Source organism: Pundamilia nyererei, unplaced genomic scaffold, assembly GCF_000239375.1.
Source record: "Pundamilia nyererei isolate P.nyererei 1_Seehausen unplaced genomic scaffold, PunNye1.0 scaffold00184, whole genome shotgun sequence".
NCBI classification, from domain to species: Eukaryota; Metazoa; Chordata; class Actinopteri; order Cichliformes; family Cichlidae; genus Pundamilia; species Pundamilia nyererei.
Window position 1 is genome coordinate 310,385 of NW_005187585.1, and position 19,925 is coordinate 330,309.

The window sequence follows — 19,925 nt, forward strand, 5'->3', positions numbered from 1 at the left end:
AAGCTGCTTAATGAGCAATACAATGTATTAAAGACCCACCTCTTCATTTTGAATGCTATTGCGTCCTCCTGGTGATGTTGTATTTGTGTAGTTCTCAGATTATGTCATACATCATTAATTGAAAGAGCGTCTGCATTGTTTCTTTTTGGTGTAATGTGGTCACGTTCTGTTTGTGCCAAATCTTCTTCCTCCACAGTTTTAGCGTCGCTGCTGTGAGACGCTGCAACCATGGCTACTGTAAGTTCAATTTCTCTGCAACAGTCCAGAGTGCTCCAGTGTCACCTTATCTCTGTTTACGGCAGTTAGGTCAGTTTCTGGCCTCAGTTCAGTGGTTCAGTGTGGGCTAAAAGCATTAGAGGGCTTTGAGGTCTAACTGTCAGCACATGATGCTGCTTAGTATTGTTATTGTGCCAGTAAATGCTGGCTCTGGGATGGGTCCTTAAGCTGTTTTTAAGAAATGGCTTTAGAAGTCCTTTCTGCGATCATGTGAAGCAGATTAACCAGACGTTCGCTGGCATGCATCGTACGGAGTCCGGAGGTCCTTGGACCCATTTTTTGCACAATTAATGCATACTTTTATTTTTATTTGAAAACTACTGAAGCCTGAAACGATGAGGTAAAACACAAACAATAAAGGAGGATTTTAACATGGATTTTTTGTCATGCAGACTGGTACTTTTCGCATGGTGTCAGAGGAGGAGCAAGCAATGAGGTCAAAGCTGGAGCATTTGACAGTGAAGGATCATGGGCCTGTGTTTGGGCTGTGCCACAAACTGCCTGGACACACTGTGCAAAAGGTAAAGTAAGCATAGTTTTTAATGGCAGCAAATACACAAGTCACATATATGGTCCTTGGATGGCTCAGGGTTCGTGCTGATGTTACCCTTCCAGGCGAAGGATGAGCTGAATGAGACAGATGAGAGACGGGCATCATCACTGAAGGACCTGCGGGCCTTGATGAAAGAGAGGGCAACCGATGGAGACGGCCTGGCCAAGCTGATCCTGGAGCGCTTTGGGGACAAACCCGACTCTTTGTTCCTGCGCTTCCTCAGAGCTCGCAAGTTTGATGTCGACAGGGCCCACGAGCTCATGAAAGGTGATTTCCAACCTACTAAATACAACTTTATGAGAAGCACTTTATTTCATTGAGTAGAGAGACAAAAAAGAGAGTTTTTTCCTTGCATCATTTTGGCACCCAAGCGCTTCAGTAATTGATGGTGAGGCCTCTTTTGTGCTCCTCGTATGCATGAATCCTAGGCCATCGCTGAGGCAGGGGGGCATGTGTTCATTAATTGGGAGCTTTGAGATTCTTCTGAGTGAGCTGACAAAGCTGTTCTTTGTGTGTCCAAATGGGACGGCAGGTTTGCTTCACTTGTGAGTCCGCCGCGTTCTGCTGGGAACTTCTGCTGCTCTGGGAGCGGGTTAAGATTAAAAAGAGCAATTCGACAATAGTGAGGACACCTTATGACTTGCCCTGCACACACAAAAACCTCTTAATCTTTTTTTCAATCCTCCGAATGATCAGAATGCTGTTTCCTAACCAGATTGGGTCAAAATGATGCCCATTTATTATTCCAATAATATAATAATGTAATATTCCATTAAACCTTGAGCTGATCTTAAACCTAGTAACCTTAACTCAAGCATCGGCATAATTCTGGAACCAGAATTTCTGAATCTTGGTGCTGCTGTTGTTGGAATACTCCATCCCCACAAAAACAAAAATACACACCTGCACATTCATCAATATAGAAAAGTTGTTCCGTGTGAGACTGGAATCCATGCACATCCAGATGGACTGTCTTTCCCTCTCTGTCTCTCTCTCTCATAAACACATTTACTGTGGGTTAATTGGTGCCTTGCTTAGATGGACTGGAGCCCCACTGACACAGGACTATCATTGTGTGGGTGCATCAGAAATATGCAGTGCTGTGTACACTGTGGGGTTGTGAGTTATTAGTATCCAGTGAGAGAATTCAATTCAATTCAGTTTTATTTACATAGCACCAAATCACAACAACAGTCACCTCAAGGCACTTTATATTGTAAGGTAAAGACCCTACAAACCCAACAATCCAATAATCCCCTTTGAGCAAGCACTTGGTGACAGTGGGAAAGAAAAACTCCCTTTTAACAGGATAAAACCTCCGCCAGAACCAGGCACAGGGACGAGCAGCCATCTACCACGACCGACTGGTGGTGATGGGAGTAAAACGGGAAAGACGCGCCGTGAAAGAGAGATGGGGATTAATAATAACTAATGAGAATGCAGCTGATCTGTTGGTTGTGGTTCTCCAGGTTACGTACGCTTCAGGAAGGAGTATCCTGAGCTTTTTGAGAACCTGACCCCCGAGGCAGTCCGCAGCACAGTCGAAGCGGGATACCCAGTGGTTCTGCCCAGCAGAGACAAGTATGGCCGCGTGGTCCTGCTCTTTAACATCGACAACTGGGACCTGGAGGAGATCACCTTCGATGAGGTACCCGAAAAGCAGCCCTGCACAGCTGCAGCTCAGTCATCCAAGTGTACTCTGTGAAATATATGTCCTTTTGCGTGTAATAGGTGTTGAGGGCATACTGCCTGATCCTAGAGAAGCTGCTCGAGAATGACGAGACCCAGATCAATGGATTTGTGCTGATTGAAAACTTCAAAGGCTTCACAATGCAGCATGCCTCAGGAATCAAGCCAGCTGAGCTCAAGAAGATGGTGGACATGCTGCAGGTTAGGGCTGAGCGAAATGGCCTAAAATCCATATCACAGTATAACATCACTGCCTCTTGGTGTTCTTTTACGTTCTTTTAATGTAGCTTTTCATTGTTACGCTGATGACCTGCAGCTTTATGTTCCTCTAACCATTGGAAATTGTGCTGAAGTCTCTAAACTAGAATCTTGTGTATCTGCAATTAGGGGCTCGTTATCGGATAATTTCTTGCTCCTAAATACTGATAAGACAGAGTTTACATGAGACTCGAAGGAGAGCACCATGTTGAACCACATGCCCAAGTTTTTTACAGCAGAGGTTCTTGTCCATGCATTTGTGTCTTCACGTATTGATTATTGTAACGGGCTTCCAAAGAAAAGTTTCAGAGGTCTACAGATGGTGCAAAATGCAGCTGCTCGTATTTTAACAAGAACTGGGAAATTTGAGCACATTACCCCTATACTGAGAGCTCTTCACTGGCTACCTTGTCAGGTTCGAGCAGATTTTAAGATCCTGCTGCCCACCTACAAGGCTTTAAATGGATTGGCACCTTCATACCTCTCCGACCTTTTACACCTTGATGTTCGATCCCGTGCTCTACGATCTCAGGCCTTCTAAAGGTTCCTAGAGCCAGAAAAAAGACAGTTGGAGAGCGTGCTTTTTCTTTTCGTGCCCCATTCTTGTGGAACAACCTCCCTCAAGATATTAGCCAGGCACGCTCTGTGGAGGTTTTTAAAACTAAGTTGAAGACACATTTGTTCACCCTATCTTACATGTCTTAATTCTATGTCTTTTAGTTTTTAAATTCTTACTATTTTTAACTTGTATTGTGTTTTTACTTATACTGCTATTTATTGCTTTTATTTATTCATCTTTTTAGTTTCAAATAGCTGTACAGCACTTTGTTTGAAAGCGCTTTATAAATAAAGTTATTATTATTATTATTCATTTGAAGCATGTGCCGTAACGATATATATCGCGATATATTCTCTTCTTCTGTATACCGTATTTTCCGCACTATAAGGCACATTTAAAATCCTTTCATTTTCTCAAAAATCGACAGTGTGCCTTATAATCCGGAATAATCCCCAGAATAATCTGGGTCCAAAACACCATCTGTTTCAGGTCCCAAAGTCAAAGGAACACAGCGGCATCACTGAGTTAAAAACTGTCTAAATTCTTTCATCTTTAATAAAATGATCAGTGTTGCTGCTTTACCAGGTGTAACAATTAAGTTTAACATCCAGGCATCCATGAAAACAGAATTTATTAAATTTAACAGAGTTAGACATTAGCAGGAAGTCAGCTCGCTAGTTTCCACCTAAACATGATATTTTGACTGAGAGATTTCTAAAAGACTTAAAACGTACAGCTCTGCTATCACTTCCAACATAAATGAAGACAGAAAACTAAACAGCAGTGACTTTTTTAGGGTTGCTGAAGTTGGGCTAGCTGGTATATAATGATGTGCTACGTGATCGCTAGCAACACAGCTATGTTAGCATAAACACAGTGAAGCTGGAGGATGAATGCTATCTTTTTTCCACTCAATAAAAGTTAACGCGAGGGTTCCCGATGACTAGGGACAAATGCAATCGCATGACAGGATGCTGTAAACGAACCAAACTTCAGTCAGGAGAACAACTGAAATAATCAGATGGGAATAGAGCAGCTGCAAGAGAATTCAGCATTAATAAATCAATGGTATGGAAGTGGAGGAAGCGTAGCTTTTGGCTTATTACTGTCGCGCGGCATAATTTGCAGATGATATTGCTTGCAGCCGCTGCAATGCTTTCAACCAAAACAGGCACAGCTTGATGACTCCGTCAACATGCGCTATCATGGTAGAGCGTCTAGTCAAAATCTCTACCATTGACCAAATTCATATCGTTTCTACTGTATACCGTTTATATCGCCCACCCCTACTGCATGCCCAAACAGACTCAGAATGAAAGCTGATGTGGAGCCTCAAACTAGTTTTTGGCTCTTTTGTGTTTTTCTGCAGGACTCGTTCCCAGCCCGTTTCAAGGCAGTTCACGTTATTCACCAGCCTTGGTACTTCACTACTACCTACAACGTGGTTAAACCCTTCATGAAGAGCAAGCTGCTGGAGAGGGTAAAGATAAGGGACACAGCTGACAGCAGCTATATTTTTTTGGCTTTAAATCTAAGCTACATCTTTAAATGCTGATTCTAACTTCCCTCAGGTCTTTGTTCATGGTGATGAATTGGACAACTACCTCAAAGAATTCGATGCAGACATCCTGCCTTCAGACTTCGGTGGAAAAGCACCTGTGGCAGACTACCAGCCCATCGCCACAAAGCTTTTTGGCTCTGAAGACACCGCTCTCTGAAGAAACAATCCTCCCATTTCAAACCCAAGAGTAGAGCCTTTTACCTGAAGTGCTTTTTGTGTGATCAGATCAGATATGTGGTCTGTATTAAGGCTAGATTTTTACTTTCTAAAAAAAAAAAAATTCAGGCAGTATATAGACGTATGTAGGCTTAGAAGCAGGGGATGTTTTGTGTTATATAAATGGAAAAGGTAAAGGATGTTGTTTAGATATATGAAGGAGAGAATAACTGATAGTAATCACTTGTTACTTTACATTGACATGTACTGACAATCCTCTCATGTATGACATGTATGAGTGGAGGAAGAATGACAGAGCTGGTCAAGACCAGACTGATTTGTGTTTGGTGTGCTTTGCCTCATAGATCAATCTGCTGTACACAGAACAACCTTTTGCTTACGACCCCGTGATACAGATTTCAACATAGCAAAGTCTCGAGGGGTGAATTTGAGATTGATATCCAGAGGGAAAACTAATAAGGCATGTTTTAGAATAAAGGGCCTCCTGATGCAGTGCCTTAAATAGGAACAATTGCTTGCCTCAGTGGCCTTGATTCAACATATCATGTGAGGCGTGATGTACCAAGAAGATGCATTCTGGAGGTTGCACTGGATTGAAAAATGTCAAATAAAATCTTTTTTTTTTTTAAATTAATGACCATTTTTATCATTTGTTCTATATTTTAACCAGCTAAACCCACTCTAGGGTTAAATGGTTATACCAGGGTTAATTAATGAGTATATCTAAAATAATGGAGTTTTAAATTAGAGACTGAATGATGTGCGATTTTTTTTAAGGCCGATATCCAGTCCTTATATTTGGTGATTTTAAAATCTGTTATTCTGATGTAGTGGCTGATATTTTTTTCTTTCAGACACATGAACCATAAACAGATTTCCCACACGTTTGTTGTATTGTTTTTTGTTTGTTTAATGCTCTGCCCAGGGCTGGACTGGGACAAAAAATCGGCCCGGGCCCCGACTAGAGACCGGCCCACCAGGAATTATAGGAAAAGCCATAAAGCCTTTGAATGAAAACAAATGCTGTTGTGATGATGATGTACACTGTTATGTTGGTATATATGTATGATTACATTTTACATCAGATGACCACTTTGGTTGTAAGATTCAGATAATTATTTATCAAAAGCTAGACATTTTAAATGAGAATAAGAAAGAAAAGTATTTCTTTGTTTGTGCCCCCTTTCCCTGTTAATGCCCTACCTGGCCCCCTGGCAAAACTTTGCTAGACCCGCCCCTGCACAGCTGTCAGTTATGTAAAAAATTATCCTGGTGTTATTTGTCTCTCAGAAACAGTTCATAACTTCTCTTTAACTCATTCATGTCACCTAAAAGGTAAATCTGTTTCTCCATCACCTGTTCAGCTCTGATGTTTCAGTAAGGACATCTCCTGGTTACATCTTCATGTTTCCTTCTCTCACCAGACATCCAAACCGACATCATTATGAGCAGCTTGTATGTCTGTGGCTCCAGCAAACATCACCTGATACTAGAAAGTGATATTAAATAAATTCTAACAACAGCTTAAACATGCAGTTTTCCTCTTTCTGGTGCAAAGTGGGCGATAAACAAACAAGAGAGACGGGACTTGCGACAGAAAAGTCATTGATCAGTTTCGTGATTGAAGTAGCAGCAAGAGAGGGAGGGGGAGAGAGTGAGAGAAGAAGAGGCAGCTGTGCAGCGTAGCTGGATGGCCAGTCCAGCTATCAAGTCAAGTTTATTTATATAGCGCATTTAAAAGACATCAAGTGTCGGCCAAAGTGCTGAACAGAGAGATAATAAAATCAAACAAAAAAGAATTAAAATAGATAAGAAACATTGTAAAAACACCGTCAGACATCCGTATATATAGACACACAAAGCAGACTCTTATATACACCTGTTTGTAGAAATATAGATGTACATGCACATATGCAGATACATATACGAAAATGTACACATTCACACACAAGCACACATACGTGTACATAAAATAGGTGTATACATATATACATGCATACATCATCCAATGAGATAAAAGACCAGAATAGCTAAAGCAGAATAAAAGTGGTGTCAAAGAGATGCGAAAGCCTTTGGAAATCGGTAGGTCTTCAAATTTGATTTGATAACTTCCAAAGAGGAAGAGGAGTTTATGAAAGAGGGAAGACAGTTCCAGAGTCTTGAAGTGGCAATGGAGAAATCCCTGTCACCTCTAGATTTTAACTGGGAGCGTGGAACCAATAAAAGCATCTGACTGGAGGAATGCAGAGTTTGAGTGGGTAGGTGCAGGCTAAGGAGATTGTATCTGGAGCCAAGCCATGGAGGGCTTTAAAAACAAATAATAAATCCATGAGTCAACTCCATATTTAACTCGCAGCCAATGTAAAGATGCGAGTATCGGAGTAATACTCTCTTTCTGGTACTGATGCATTTTGGTTGCAGGCGGAACAGGCTTGAGTGACAGATGTGTAAATCGAGAGAGTTACAGTAGTCAAGACGTGATGATATAAAGGCATGGATAACGATTTCCAGACCTTCAGATGAAAGATATTTTTGAGTTTGGAAATGCTCCCGAGTTGGAAAAAACTGCCACGAACAACTGAATTTATTTGTTTGTCCAGCTTGAGGGTAGAATTGAAAATGAAACCAAGCTTTTTTACATGGGGGTGTACATTAGCTAATAGTGGGCCCAAGTCATTTCTTATGAGACTAACAGAGTCTTGCGTACCGAAAATTATAATCTCAGTTTTGTCGTAGTTTATTGTCATAAGAAACTCTGACTGTTATGACCTTTCAAACTACAGACCGAGCTCTAAGCTTTCATTCGTGTCCAAGATCCCGGAGAGACTCTCCCAGCTCCAGGCGTACTTGGACACGAACAATATTGCTGAGAAATTTCAATCTGCTTTTAAGCCATTGCTGGATAGCTCGCTCAAACTCAATAAGCAAGTGTCTGCTGTAGTGAGATCTAGCTTCCACCAACTGCGCCTTATCTCTAAGGCTAGGCATTATGTTCCACATGAGGACCTGGAGAAGCTTATTCACGCTTTTGTGACCTCCAGGTTGGATTTTTGTAATTAATTGTACTACGGTCTAAGCAGCTAGATCATCAGTGGGTAGCCACGTTTCAGTCATAAAAAGAAAGTCCAAGCCATGAGAGACAAACAGGTCATCATGGTATATGAAGGTCTTAGCTGTGGCTCTGCCCAGGCCTCTGTTGCCAATAAGGAAGCTAAAGACCGCCCTCTGATGGACAAACTATGCAAGCTCAATACTCATGGTAGATGTTTCTCGCTTATATTTTCTATGCATTGGTTATTATAAACGCTAGCATCAATACATCTGCAAGTAGCTAATATCAGCAAGCTGTAGCTTAAATGAATCAGTGACCAATGTTACCTCATACAGATTTCTAGGTCAAGCTGCTTTTTTAGGCCTGGCAAAACTCCAGAGTTGTCCTATCTTTCTGAGTTTTGAATTTTGTCAAAAGCTTTCACACGACTTGATCATAATGTGTACCTAAAATCTGGACTGCAAGCTATTAAATTGCACTGCATTTAAAATACAGATGCCCTTACAGCATGCAGCATTCCCACCAACTGTTCTGTCCTTAAACACACCACATATTTGCTAATTGACAGCATAGATGGTGAAAAAACAAAACAAGGTTTGATTTAATTGTGTTTTGATTACTTTTCCTGTGGTGTAGTACACATGATAACTGGGGAGGTAGAAAAGCTATAAAGATAAAAGGAGTCAATACATGAAGGCTCAATTCAGCACAATCTGTGACATACAAATTATTGTTAAATATTAAAGCGTGTTCTACAATATATTTACAAAGCTCTAATTGGAGGAGAAAAAAGAAACCATTTTTCTTTTGAGAAAATAATTTATTTTGGAACACAATAAGCACGTCTCCTCACATAATTAGTTCACACGCACACCACTGGTATTTCTTCAACAAACACACCCAGGGTTCAGTATCAGAGTACATTATGTTGTGTGACTGCATCCCCCCCTCTAGTTGTCCCAACACACCCTTTAGCCTTCATTCAGCAAAACTGTAAACACAAAATTAAAGCTGTATAATGATAATTGTAGGTTAACACACAGTGGGCTCCCATCCACTTGCCTGGTACTGACAGTTATGGATTCTACATTTAAAAAAAATCTTTCTAGAAAAAAAACAAAAACAAAACAATAATAATAAGCAAAGTTTACCCCAATCCAAGTTTTTCTTCCCAAATTTTTTGGACATTTTAAATTTACTCAAGATATCTGAGTCATTTAGTTTCCAAGCAATTAAATATGAGCCCATAAACTTGATGTTTGAAGCAGTGAGTTTAGGATAAATACAGAGGAACACAATTTTTTTATCAGTACAGTAAAACAACATTTCAGATCCCAGATCCATGAGAAATTATTACAATGAGTATGACATTTTGGTCTAATATACTTTGACACCATTTATTGTCACATTAGTGTTTAAATAATAAGAGAATCCCTTCTGTTTGGTTATTGCCTTTATTTTTCCATCCCTGGTCCCTCAAATCTAATATACACCATCTTTACATAGATGTTTTATTTTTGTTGTTAAAGTGAACAATATTGGATTTTTGGGGATCAGAGGTGGTGATATGACACAGTATACACCTGCTGTATGTTTACCTATCAACACTCACACTCTACTGCATTTACACAAGCAGATAACACAAGAAGTCATAAGAACAATACAAAAATAAAATAAAAAAATACCCCCAAAATAATTAACTAGAAAAAAAAAAATCCAAATAATACATCCAAACTTGCATTTTTGTGCAAAGTTGTGGAGAGGCAAAAACATTTTTCTAAACAAAAAACAACAACAACAACAACAACAACAACAACAACCCAAAACACATGGCTCGTACTGCAGAAACTGGGTTTTTGCTGGTGTCATCGAAATCGAGCCCGAATAAACCCAAACGTGTAATTTTAAATGAGAGCTGTGGACTACAGATGAACCATTTACTATAATCTGACTGTGGGTGGACGAGAGGATGTTTGCCACGAAGACTGGCAGTTGTAGTTCGGTTTCCCTGACAACAGATGGCAACAGTGATTTGTTGTTTGAGCAAATGCTGGTTGACGACCGCTAGACGTGAAAAGAAAGAGGGTGTTGGCAGGCCGACTGAAACACCAAACACGATTATGTCACCAATCACATCAAGTGCAGCCTCATTTCCAATACTGTTATAAAACTGAGGGTTTCCACTCAGAAGGCAGGCTGATGACCACCTGCCACAGCGTGTCTCATTTCATCTTACAGTACATTAAAAACGACTCCAATGAGACGAAAAACAAAGAAAAAAGGGTTCACTGGTGTCAGACTGGTGCTTGGTGTTGACAGATGCCCTGAGTTAAAGGAGATGAAGTTGGATAAGAGTTCCCTTTTATCCCCACATTAGCCAAGCCAGCATTGGTGAGATTAATACCTGGATGTCATAGTATTTGCTCAGAAAGGTTTAAGGCAGTTATACCTCAGAAAATAACTGATAATAAAATTTCCAAAGAGCAAAAAGAGCAACAGATCAGATTCCCAATTACAGCACTTTAAATACTACTACTGGTAACCAAGCAACTATTTCTAAAGTTAAGAACAAACTTTGGAACGCCATATATAAGCTTTAATATTCAATTCTTATTATCTGATATTTATTATTACTTTACAAGCTTCGATTGATTGACATTCAGTGCTGTTATATCCTGATATGGCAAACCTTCCAGTACTCAAACACTTCTACTTATCAAATACTATCAACCAGGTATTACGACACACAAACCACGGCCTAGGAAGCCTCATAAAATGCCCTGCTGTCAGTCACTTAATCATTTCAAACCACCCATAGAGTCTCATCACAGTGTTCAGAAGCAGGTTTTAGATCACACATTTCTTGGCTTTATATTGCCTTGGAAGAAGCTTCCTTAGAGCCCTTACAACAAGGTTTGAATTTAAATCGGGTTTTGAAAAGTCCACAGGTCCCAGTCTTGCAGTATGATTTCAACAAGAGATGTTTGCGATCTTTTTTTCAGCAGTTCGTGCAGCAACACCCTTTATTCTCAGTGCAGTCAACAAAACAAGAACTGAGATTTTCGGCAAAGTCTTTGAAATAAAAAAATATTCCCTACGGTTAAAATCCATCTTCTTTCTTGCATGCAGCATTCTCCATCTAAATTACAGTTAAACAAACACCAGAATCATACGAACAAGCCACTAAAATAAATAGCGGTTGAGCTTTGGTATCTTCAGCCCTCCTACTCGTCAAACCTCACAGCTCAGATTATTACAAATGAAAAATTTGCTTCACATCTGCTGAACTTTCCCTTTTGTAGCACCACGCTCGCCAATCAGAAGGCTAAATTTTCAACATTTCAAAGAACCACATGATCATCTGCTGGAAAATGGAAAAGCTGTACTAAGATGTTCGCACCAAACCAGGTGGGTTGAATGTTAGCCTCAGTGCAGTGGCAGTAGGACTGTTGTGTGTGCAGTAAGAGACGGATATCAGAGACTTGGCTGGACCTGCAGCTGATCAAAGGCAACAGAAAGAGTAAGGAGGGCTCAAAGACACTGACAGACAGACAACGCGGGGAACATTTGATTCATCTAACGTTTCGTTATCATCCTCGCCCCTCCGTTAATAGTTTCCATATCTGCACTTTGACAAATAAAATGAGGAAAGGGGGAAAATATTGTGGTGTACAGTATGTAAAGTGCTGGAATCAAAGTGACAGAATGCAACTGTGGGAATGTACATGGATCCCATCTGAGGGTGGGGCTCGATCCCTGGTCACGTCTGGTAAGCACCGAAAACTTTGAGTGCCAAAACTATGTGCAGGATGATGTTACGAGCTGGAAACAATGTGTACAATCCTACCTTAATACTTAATAATCTACAGTACATTTACTACAAACAGCAACGCACCCAGAGGAGCAGACATAATGGCCAAGGGCTAAGAACAGAGAATTTAAATCAGACCAACCTCACAAAGACCACCATCCTGGGTCTTTCCCTCTTGGCCTACACAGTCTCACACAGACATACTCACGCACGCACGCACACACAAAACGGTAACGTTTGTTAAGACAGCAGACTAGGCTATATGGCCTTGGCGGTGATAAGCAGTGAGCTTCTTACAGTTCTTCTTCGATGTAATACGAGGCTTCTTGTGTGCTCTTGTTTCTCACTCGACTACTCTAAAGTGGTGCTCTTGCTTTCCTTTAAAATGACAGCTTGACTTCATCGTCTGCCACTTTCGGCCAAAAAGAATCACTTAGCCGGGCGTCATTACTGTGTAGATGTAAAGAACCAAAATGTCCCTGCTCCGAGTCCTCGACATGGAAAAGAGCACGAAGGCAGTTAGTTCATTTTGTCACAAACTGTAAGGTGATTGTGATTACAAAGGAGGACCGGGAAAGGTAGGTTGGTACTGGTGAGTCGCACAGGAGGAGAAGGCAGAGAAGAGATATCAGTTTAGAGTGTCTCCTCAGTGCAGTGTGGGGATAGTGGTGTTGGAGAAAGTGAAAGGTTAATGAACAAATGAGAGAGACAGAGGTTTATGCTTTCTCCTTTAAGCAGGAGCCCTCACTCAGGTGGTCACTTTGGCATGGTGGTTTCTGTTTCTCCCACTGACAAATGGCATTGGCGTAACCCACGATCACTTTGTCCATCCAGGTGAGAGGCTGGGGGAAGAGGACTGCACCCTCAAAGAAGCCCAGGTGGCCTCCGTGAAGTGTCAGGGCAAAGATCACATTCGGCTTCTTTGCTGGAAGAGGACAAATCACACGGTAATTAGCCCTCTGTACTCTGCACAGTTTGTAATCGTCAGCATCGGAAGAACAATGTTCAACACATGCCCAGAAATGGGCTTGCAAGGGATTGTTAAGGGTGTGTTTGCACAGTCGAGCAGATAACAGTGCGATTACATTTCTGGCCATTAGACACGATCAATATGTTACTCAGTTTGTTTGTCTGACAGCTGGCAGAAAAAAAAAAAAAAGTGGTACTTCAACTTTGCTCCTTCAACCTGGAGGCTATTTTTTAATGACTTTAACAGTTGAAACAGGTTTGCCTCGACTGACAGGTCTCACAGATTGTTACACCGTCTTTTCATTGCTTGTTGTCTAATTGCTTAAATGGTCATCCAGAATGGAAAAATCTATTTTCATAGTATAAGACTCATCATTTTCCATACCCCTCTCTTAATAAAGACTGCCATGTTGACAATCTTCCAAGATCCTTACGATTACATTTGTGTCCACATACTTATGGTAAAATAATGCAACCATTAATAATTGACGAGATAGGACTCCAGGCCAAACTTTAACATTTTCCCTTAGGAGATGTGACGACCTGTTTTCTATACTCTGTCCATACAGAAAACAGTAGTTTTCACACTGACTTTACGTCATTCACAATACACGCAATATACGAACCCTGAATATCTCTGCATCTGTGCTGCCTAATAAAATATGAAGGACTGCAATTTCCTTTGCTGTTTTTTGTTTTTTTTTTGGTTGGTTATTCTGCAGCTAAAATATATTTTTATTTAAAATGTGTAATTAAAAAAAAAATAATAACAACAATGATGATGATAAATAAAGTCTGAAATGTAAACTAGGTCATCTCCACACACTCACTCTGCTTGCAGCATAGTGCTGCTGCAGTGAACAACTATGGTGGGGTTTCATGAAAAGGACTGGCCTGGATCTCTTTGGTCTCCTGGTCTTATCTGGGTTAGTGGGGAAGCCTGCTGTAGCAGACTAGTGACTAAGATCCCACTGGGCTTTGAACACTGTGCACTATTCATGACAGCTGCTGAGTTGCCCTTGGACAACTGCGTGCTCATCCAGGACCGAGAACTGCCGCCTCACTACGAGCTGAGCGACAGGTTGGAACAGGGGCCCGGAGACCAGCTTGTGGTTTAAAGATTTTCTTAGTCCCTAAACGCATCATTTACCAAGTCATTAATGAAACACAGTTGCATCAGTTTCATGATCTTATTTTGATTAATTCTATTATTCAAATATCATTGCAATAAAGAAGCACCAACTATTCTTTGTTTTCTTTAATTCACCTGTAACATTTTTGCTTGAACAGGAACAGTCTTACTTAACAGTCTGCTGAAAGCTCTTATCAAACACTTCTAGTCCGAGCTAATTCCAGCACCAGCACAGCAAGTGTATTTCTGTCAGTCTTTTGATGGCAGTCAAGCGTCTGAGCAACTGTCTCACATTTTAGGTCATAGGGACAGCTAATCCACTTTTCTGTAAGTGTTGCTCTCTGGAGACATATAGGATACAGTACCATTTGCTTCCAGTAAGGACTCCTCCTACTCTCCCTCTTACACGCACGCACACACACACAAGCAATATTCCTTTTCCAGTAGAGTTAAAAGTGGTCAGTAAGTAAAAATAGCACAAAGTGAGAAGAATGGATGCTTGATAGACATTTAAGTCATGTGTAGCCAGATTTGCCTGCTTATGCTTATTTATTATCAATCACCCTGCACCATATACGGGAGGACAGAAGGTTTTTTGGGGGGGCAGGAGACCAGTGAACCACTTTATCCAACTGGAGGAACACTGTGTTATATTTATGCGTTACAGCCGTTGCCACACAGCAGAAAACATTAGTCACAAACTGTGTGCCCCACCCTGTCCCGGTTGGGGTTGGATGCCAGCTCATCATAGGCCTGCTTAAGGCTGCAGACATGTTTTTGTTTGTTTGTTTGTTTGTTTTTTTTAAAACTACTGAGATTCAACTGAGGCCAGTCTTTAAGACATTAACAGCTTTTTGTATCAACCTGAAGGAGAATTGTTTTTCAGCATTTTTAGAACTGTGGAAAATAGAGGTGTTACTAATAATCTACAGTGAGTTATTTAAAGTTACATAATACTACAGTGCAGTGGAAGCAATATTCAAAGAAATTGAACCCACCCTTTTCTTTATTTTTTAATTTCTTTTTATTTTGAGCAGGAAGGTCCAGGTGGGGGTTTTTTGTTTGTTTTTTATTCAACACGTAATTTTACAGCAGGATTCTTATTTAAGGTCAGGAGCTTGATTTTTTGATGCTACTGCAGCCACGCTATGACAGCAAGTTGATCCTGATCTGCACGGACCATTTAACTGCAACTCTGCCATCTAGTTGATAAGGTGATAAAAAAATATTTTAGTGCAGCTGCTGTTGCTATGCAACATGTTGGCAATTACCTGCTAGCGTGCGAGGGATGGTGAGCAATGAGTCATGAACCAGAGGATCATCCGCAGAGTTCACCAACAGCAGTGGCACATTGACCTGGAAATTTAAGAACAAAATGCCATCCATCAAAAAAAATACACAAACAGACCAAAAAAGAGAAAGATGGCATTTGTGAGTCGTATGCAAAAGCAGTTCTTACATTGTGAATATAATGTACACAACTCTCTTTCTCATAGTACTCTTTGAGAGAGCGGTGGCCGTGGAATTTTCTGTTGAAACCCAAAAAGATCAGGTATTATTATTCAGTCCCTAACCCTTAGAGGGGTTTGATAGAAATGACAAGAATATCTGATATTTTTCAGATTCTAAGCACTGACAAAAAAGTATCACCAGGAGCATCAAGAACATGGAAGAGCTGCAGTTTACTAGAACACACCTCATGATGTTGTCATCAATCTGCATGAGAGATGTTGCTGTGTACAACCGACTTAGATCAGCATCAATCATTTTGAGCGAATGTCCTCCAAACAGACTGTGCCTGTAACATACAAACATTAACATGAACACAAGTAATTTTAAAAATCAATTAGTTCACAGTCATAACTGTCAGCTATGTACCAACTATTCCCTCTATTACACAGAGTGACAACGAAGACCAAGAATGGTAAGAACTACTCATTTATTTGCAGATTAGCATTTAGAAAGTTACTTTAGATGTTCTTTTTAGTAGGCTAGTGGCTCATTTAGTGGCTTTTTTTATTTCACATTTTTACTTAGTTTTGAGTAGTTTATAGTTGGCTTTATTTATTTTATGGGCACCTTAGCATGTTATAGGTAGGTAGGGCAAGAGCAAGAGAGGCAAGAGGAAGGTACCATTTCAGGCAGTTCAACCTACTCAGATCTGTGAAAATGATCATTGCTCAAATGAACCCACCATGGCTGTGGGTAATCTACAATTTCATTTATAAGGAAATTAGGAGGTTAGATTACTGACTGGGTTGTCTGTCTGATGAAATCACTGTCTTTGGCAAACACCATAAACATTTCTCCCCAAACACTAAACATGTCCATTAAACTTTTCAGTGATTGGAAACAGAAGGCACACAATGTACTAAAATTTATAGCTGGGCAACAGTGGTACCTGTGTGACAGAATGATTTTCTTCATGTTGTCGGCCATGAGAAAGTTATAAAAGCGCCTGAACTGATCCCACTGCAGGAATGTTTCCTGGGCCCTGAGAGAGAGAGGGGAAGGCAAACACACAGGAAGTTAGCTTTGTACAGACTGTCTGCAATCTAAACAATACCTTGAATGTCCTGTGTCCACTAATCCACTAACACAAAGAGTCACACTGGTTGGGAGTAGCAATGGTGTCAGGCATCAATATGCAGCTCACTGACAGTGACAAGGTGACTCAAAAGAAGAGCTCAAGAAAAACAGGTTCAGCAGCTAACTGCTGATTACAAAAAACAAAAACGAAAAAGGTTTCTTTTTTTGTGGCTTTTTCATACAATAAGGCCATAATATTAAATGTGTGTTATTGTAAGAAGAACATACATCGATCAGCCGCAACATTAAACCAGTAGGCAATAGTGAAAAACATTGATCACTCATTCCACTGCAAGCCTTGGGTCCTGGTATTCATGCGGTTGACACTACAATATGTACTGTGCCACCCACCTAAACATTGTTGTAGCCCAAGCACAACCCACTCGAGGCTACGATACTCTTCGATGGTAGTGGCCTCCCCAGCAGGTTAATGCACCCCGCCATATCGCAAAAACTTCCCAGGAATTGCTCGAGGAACCCCGAAAAAACAGAGCCAGCCTCCAAATTCTCAATCCGATTGAGCATCAGTCTGATGCTAACAAACGAGCCCGATCCACAAAGGCCTACCCCGAACCCGCAAAGCCCAAAGGATCCAATGCCGGGTGCCAGACACCACAGGACACGCCAAGGGGTCCCATGTCCATGCCCCGACAGGTCAGAGCTGTTGGGCGGCACAAAGGGAACCTACAGAATATTAGGCAGGTGTTTTTAATGTTGTGGCTGATTACTGTACAGCTTCAGCTCTCGAGGTACACTGACAGGAGGGCCAGCTTAAATTTTGGAAACAGATTTTAAATTAAATTTTTTTTTTTTTAAAGAAAAAAGAAAAACTGCAAAGCCAATTTGACAGACGGCCAGTCTCGACACACACCCATCCCCTGCTGTCCACACTGAAACTTTAATAGACCCGGCCTGTCAAGTCTGCCAAGAGATGCTGTCTGCATTTAAAAACACAGAATCTGACAAGAACACAGAGTGCAGACACCCGCATGCACTAAATAGACATATACATCATAATCTATTTGTAAATATTGTACTTTCAATATATTTATCTGGTTACTAGTTACTTTAAAAAGTAAGGTTTTATTGTTTTTTGTTTTTTAAAATCAAACAATTAACTGATTGAAAGACAAATGAGTAATTGACACTAGTCATTAGCTGGTAGGACTTCTACTCCTGTACTTCAGCAAAGAACCATTGATAATGCCCAACATTATCAATGGTCCTGTAGACATTCAGAGTAAACTGTGGTAGGTGAATGAAGGGATCAGACAGGTCCTCAAACCGGTTTTTAAATGTGTCTCATTTCTTACATTTTGGGAGAATTTTTTTTTTTTTTTTAAGCGGCAACTTTACCAAATTGGTGCAATCCATCAATAATTCTGGTAAAAGGAAGAGCAGAAAGGGTAACCAGCTGACTGGAGCCGCTTTGCAGACTCATGGATAAACATGTGATTATATTATGCAAGCGCTATTCATTTTGTAGAATTATTCTGAGCTTCATTTATATTTAGAAATGTGAGCACATCAGTGTTAGTATTACAAAGCTGGTTTGACAAAACAATGCATGTAATTAAGAAATGAGACCACAGCAACCCACCTCAGCGCGCTGTACCCCTGACAAACGCTGACGCAGCACAGCACTCGCTCCTGGTTAGCCTTGTTCTCCCCCAGGAACTTACAAACGATGTTTCCACCCAGACTGAAGCCCACAACAATGAGCTGGGTGTTAGGGTATGCCCGCTTAATGTAGCCAACCATGGATGCAAATTCCCATGTGCATCCTGTAAAATGAAACAGTATAGTGCTATAATCAAAACACAGAAACATACTTTATTCTACTCGGCACTTCTGGCTGAAGATTTCTTTAATTCAGGGTATCAGATTTGAGTGTCTAAGATCTTTTAAACAGCACAGGTCTCATCATGCCCATAAAAAAGCCTTACATTCTTCTTTTTCCATAATTTACCGTTTACCCTGAAATAATGCTGTACAAGCAGGGCAAAAAAAAAAAGAAAAAAAAAGGATAAGCTGTTGGTAAGTGCACACTTTCAGCAGAAATGCTTTAAACTAATACCTTCACTGTGCTCACCCCTTTTAATGGATTTTGGAGAGGATAGGTTAAGCCTAAACCACAACAGACAATTGGATGAGAGCAGCAGGCTGAGCCAAAAGCGATGACACAGCATTACTGACAGGACTGAATTCTTTTTATCATTGCAAATAATAGTTTTCATTCTTAGATAGACCTCTGATGAAAAACTGACTGGTGTTTAACAGGGGTTCGGTAATTATTAGGGGTTGGGGGATGAGTCATCACTAGATTAGCTCTGCATGATTCACAGTACAAAATCCTCTACTACGGCCTTTAGGCAGCCCATTTCATTTTTTCAAGCCCCTTTCCTCACTTTCTTCTCATTAGCTGCCCCTCACTGTCATCCACAAACAGATGCAGGCCTTATAAGCCTTGTCTGCTTACACCATATGTAATCAGTGCCAAACTGATACCACCTAAGCAGCATACAAGTAGAAAACTTTTGGTCCACAGACATAAATTGTATATAACATTTGAAACTGGACATTTACAATATAAACATCCAACAATGACAAAAATTATATGAAACACATTTTTTCAAAAGCCAAATAGGTACTATTTTGAGTTGGCTCACTGGTCTTACCATAAGTGAACATGCGTGGAGAGGTAAGCTCGATGTTGGGAAGAGCTCCGAGGTGATTCAGCACAGCACAACGATAACCATCCTTCTGTGCATAATCCACAAAGGTCCGGATGTAGTGCTTCTCACTATGGTTACCGATACCGGGGCATATCACCATGGTGATGTCATCTGGTTGAACAGGCAGATGGAGCAGGGCAATATTTGCAAGTGAGAAAAATGTAAGCAAAGATAAAAAAAAGGAGAGTGTTACTCTCCTAAACAGCAGATCATCATAACAAAAGGAGCAAGGCAAAGCCCGGCAGCCAATCCAAGATAAAGGATAAGGCTGTCAATTATAGCTTTTCCAAACACAGTGGAAATAGCAACACTACTTTTGTCGGGAGTAAAATGTCATGTGAGGCTCAAGCTTTCTGAGAGGACTAATAGATCCAAGTTAATTTGATTGGATAAGCTCAAGCCTTCAGAGAAACATATGCATCTTTTAAAGGGTCCCCCCACAACTGAATTACACACATCTTATGCGTGATTTAAAAGAACAATAATGCAGCAAAGTCTCTTTAGTAGCTGACTTGCAAGGCCTGGCACAAATAACCAAAGTTGGACATGACACCACTGACAACG

At 40.6% G+C, this 19,925-nt stretch overlaps 2 protein-coding genes across 2 annotated transcripts in view; one reads left to right on the forward strand and one right to left on the reverse strand.

Moving 5' to 3' along the window:
• The window catches only part of LOC102203585 (retinaldehyde-binding protein 1-like), a 6,483-nt gene extending 527 nt beyond the window's left edge, over positions 1 to 5,956 (forward strand). The window contains exons 2-8 of the mRNA XM_005746832.1: positions 197 to 237; positions 669 to 797; positions 892 to 1,096; positions 2,299 to 2,477; positions 2,561 to 2,719; positions 4,705 to 4,815; positions 4,907 to 5,956. Of these exons, the coding sequence (XP_005746889.1) occupies positions 229 to 237; positions 669 to 797; positions 892 to 1,096; positions 2,299 to 2,477; positions 2,561 to 2,719; positions 4,705 to 4,815; positions 4,907 to 5,053 (939 nt within the window). The 5' untranslated portion in view covers positions 197 to 228 and the 3' untranslated portion in view covers positions 5,054 to 5,956. The remainder of the gene's footprint in view (positions 1 to 196; positions 238 to 668; positions 798 to 891; positions 1,097 to 2,298; positions 2,478 to 2,560; positions 2,720 to 4,704; positions 4,816 to 4,906) is intronic.
• Positions 5,957 to 12,651: 6,695 nt separating this feature from the next.
• Positions 12,652 to 19,925, reverse strand: part of LOC102203876 (abhydrolase domain-containing protein 2-A) — a 14,838-nt gene continuing 7,564 nt past the window's right edge. The window contains exons 5-11 of the mRNA XM_005746833.1: positions 19,305 to 19,472; positions 18,227 to 18,410; positions 16,439 to 16,531; positions 15,734 to 15,835; positions 15,497 to 15,566; positions 15,309 to 15,393; positions 12,652 to 12,861 (exon numbers count right to left, since the gene is read on the reverse strand). Of these exons, the coding sequence (XP_005746890.1) occupies positions 12,653 to 12,861; positions 15,309 to 15,393; positions 15,497 to 15,566; positions 15,734 to 15,835; positions 16,439 to 16,531; positions 18,227 to 18,410; positions 19,305 to 19,472 (911 nt within the window). The 3' untranslated portion in view covers position 12,652. The remainder of the gene's footprint in view (positions 12,862 to 15,308; positions 15,394 to 15,496; positions 15,567 to 15,733; positions 15,836 to 16,438; positions 16,532 to 18,226; positions 18,411 to 19,304; positions 19,473 to 19,925) is intronic.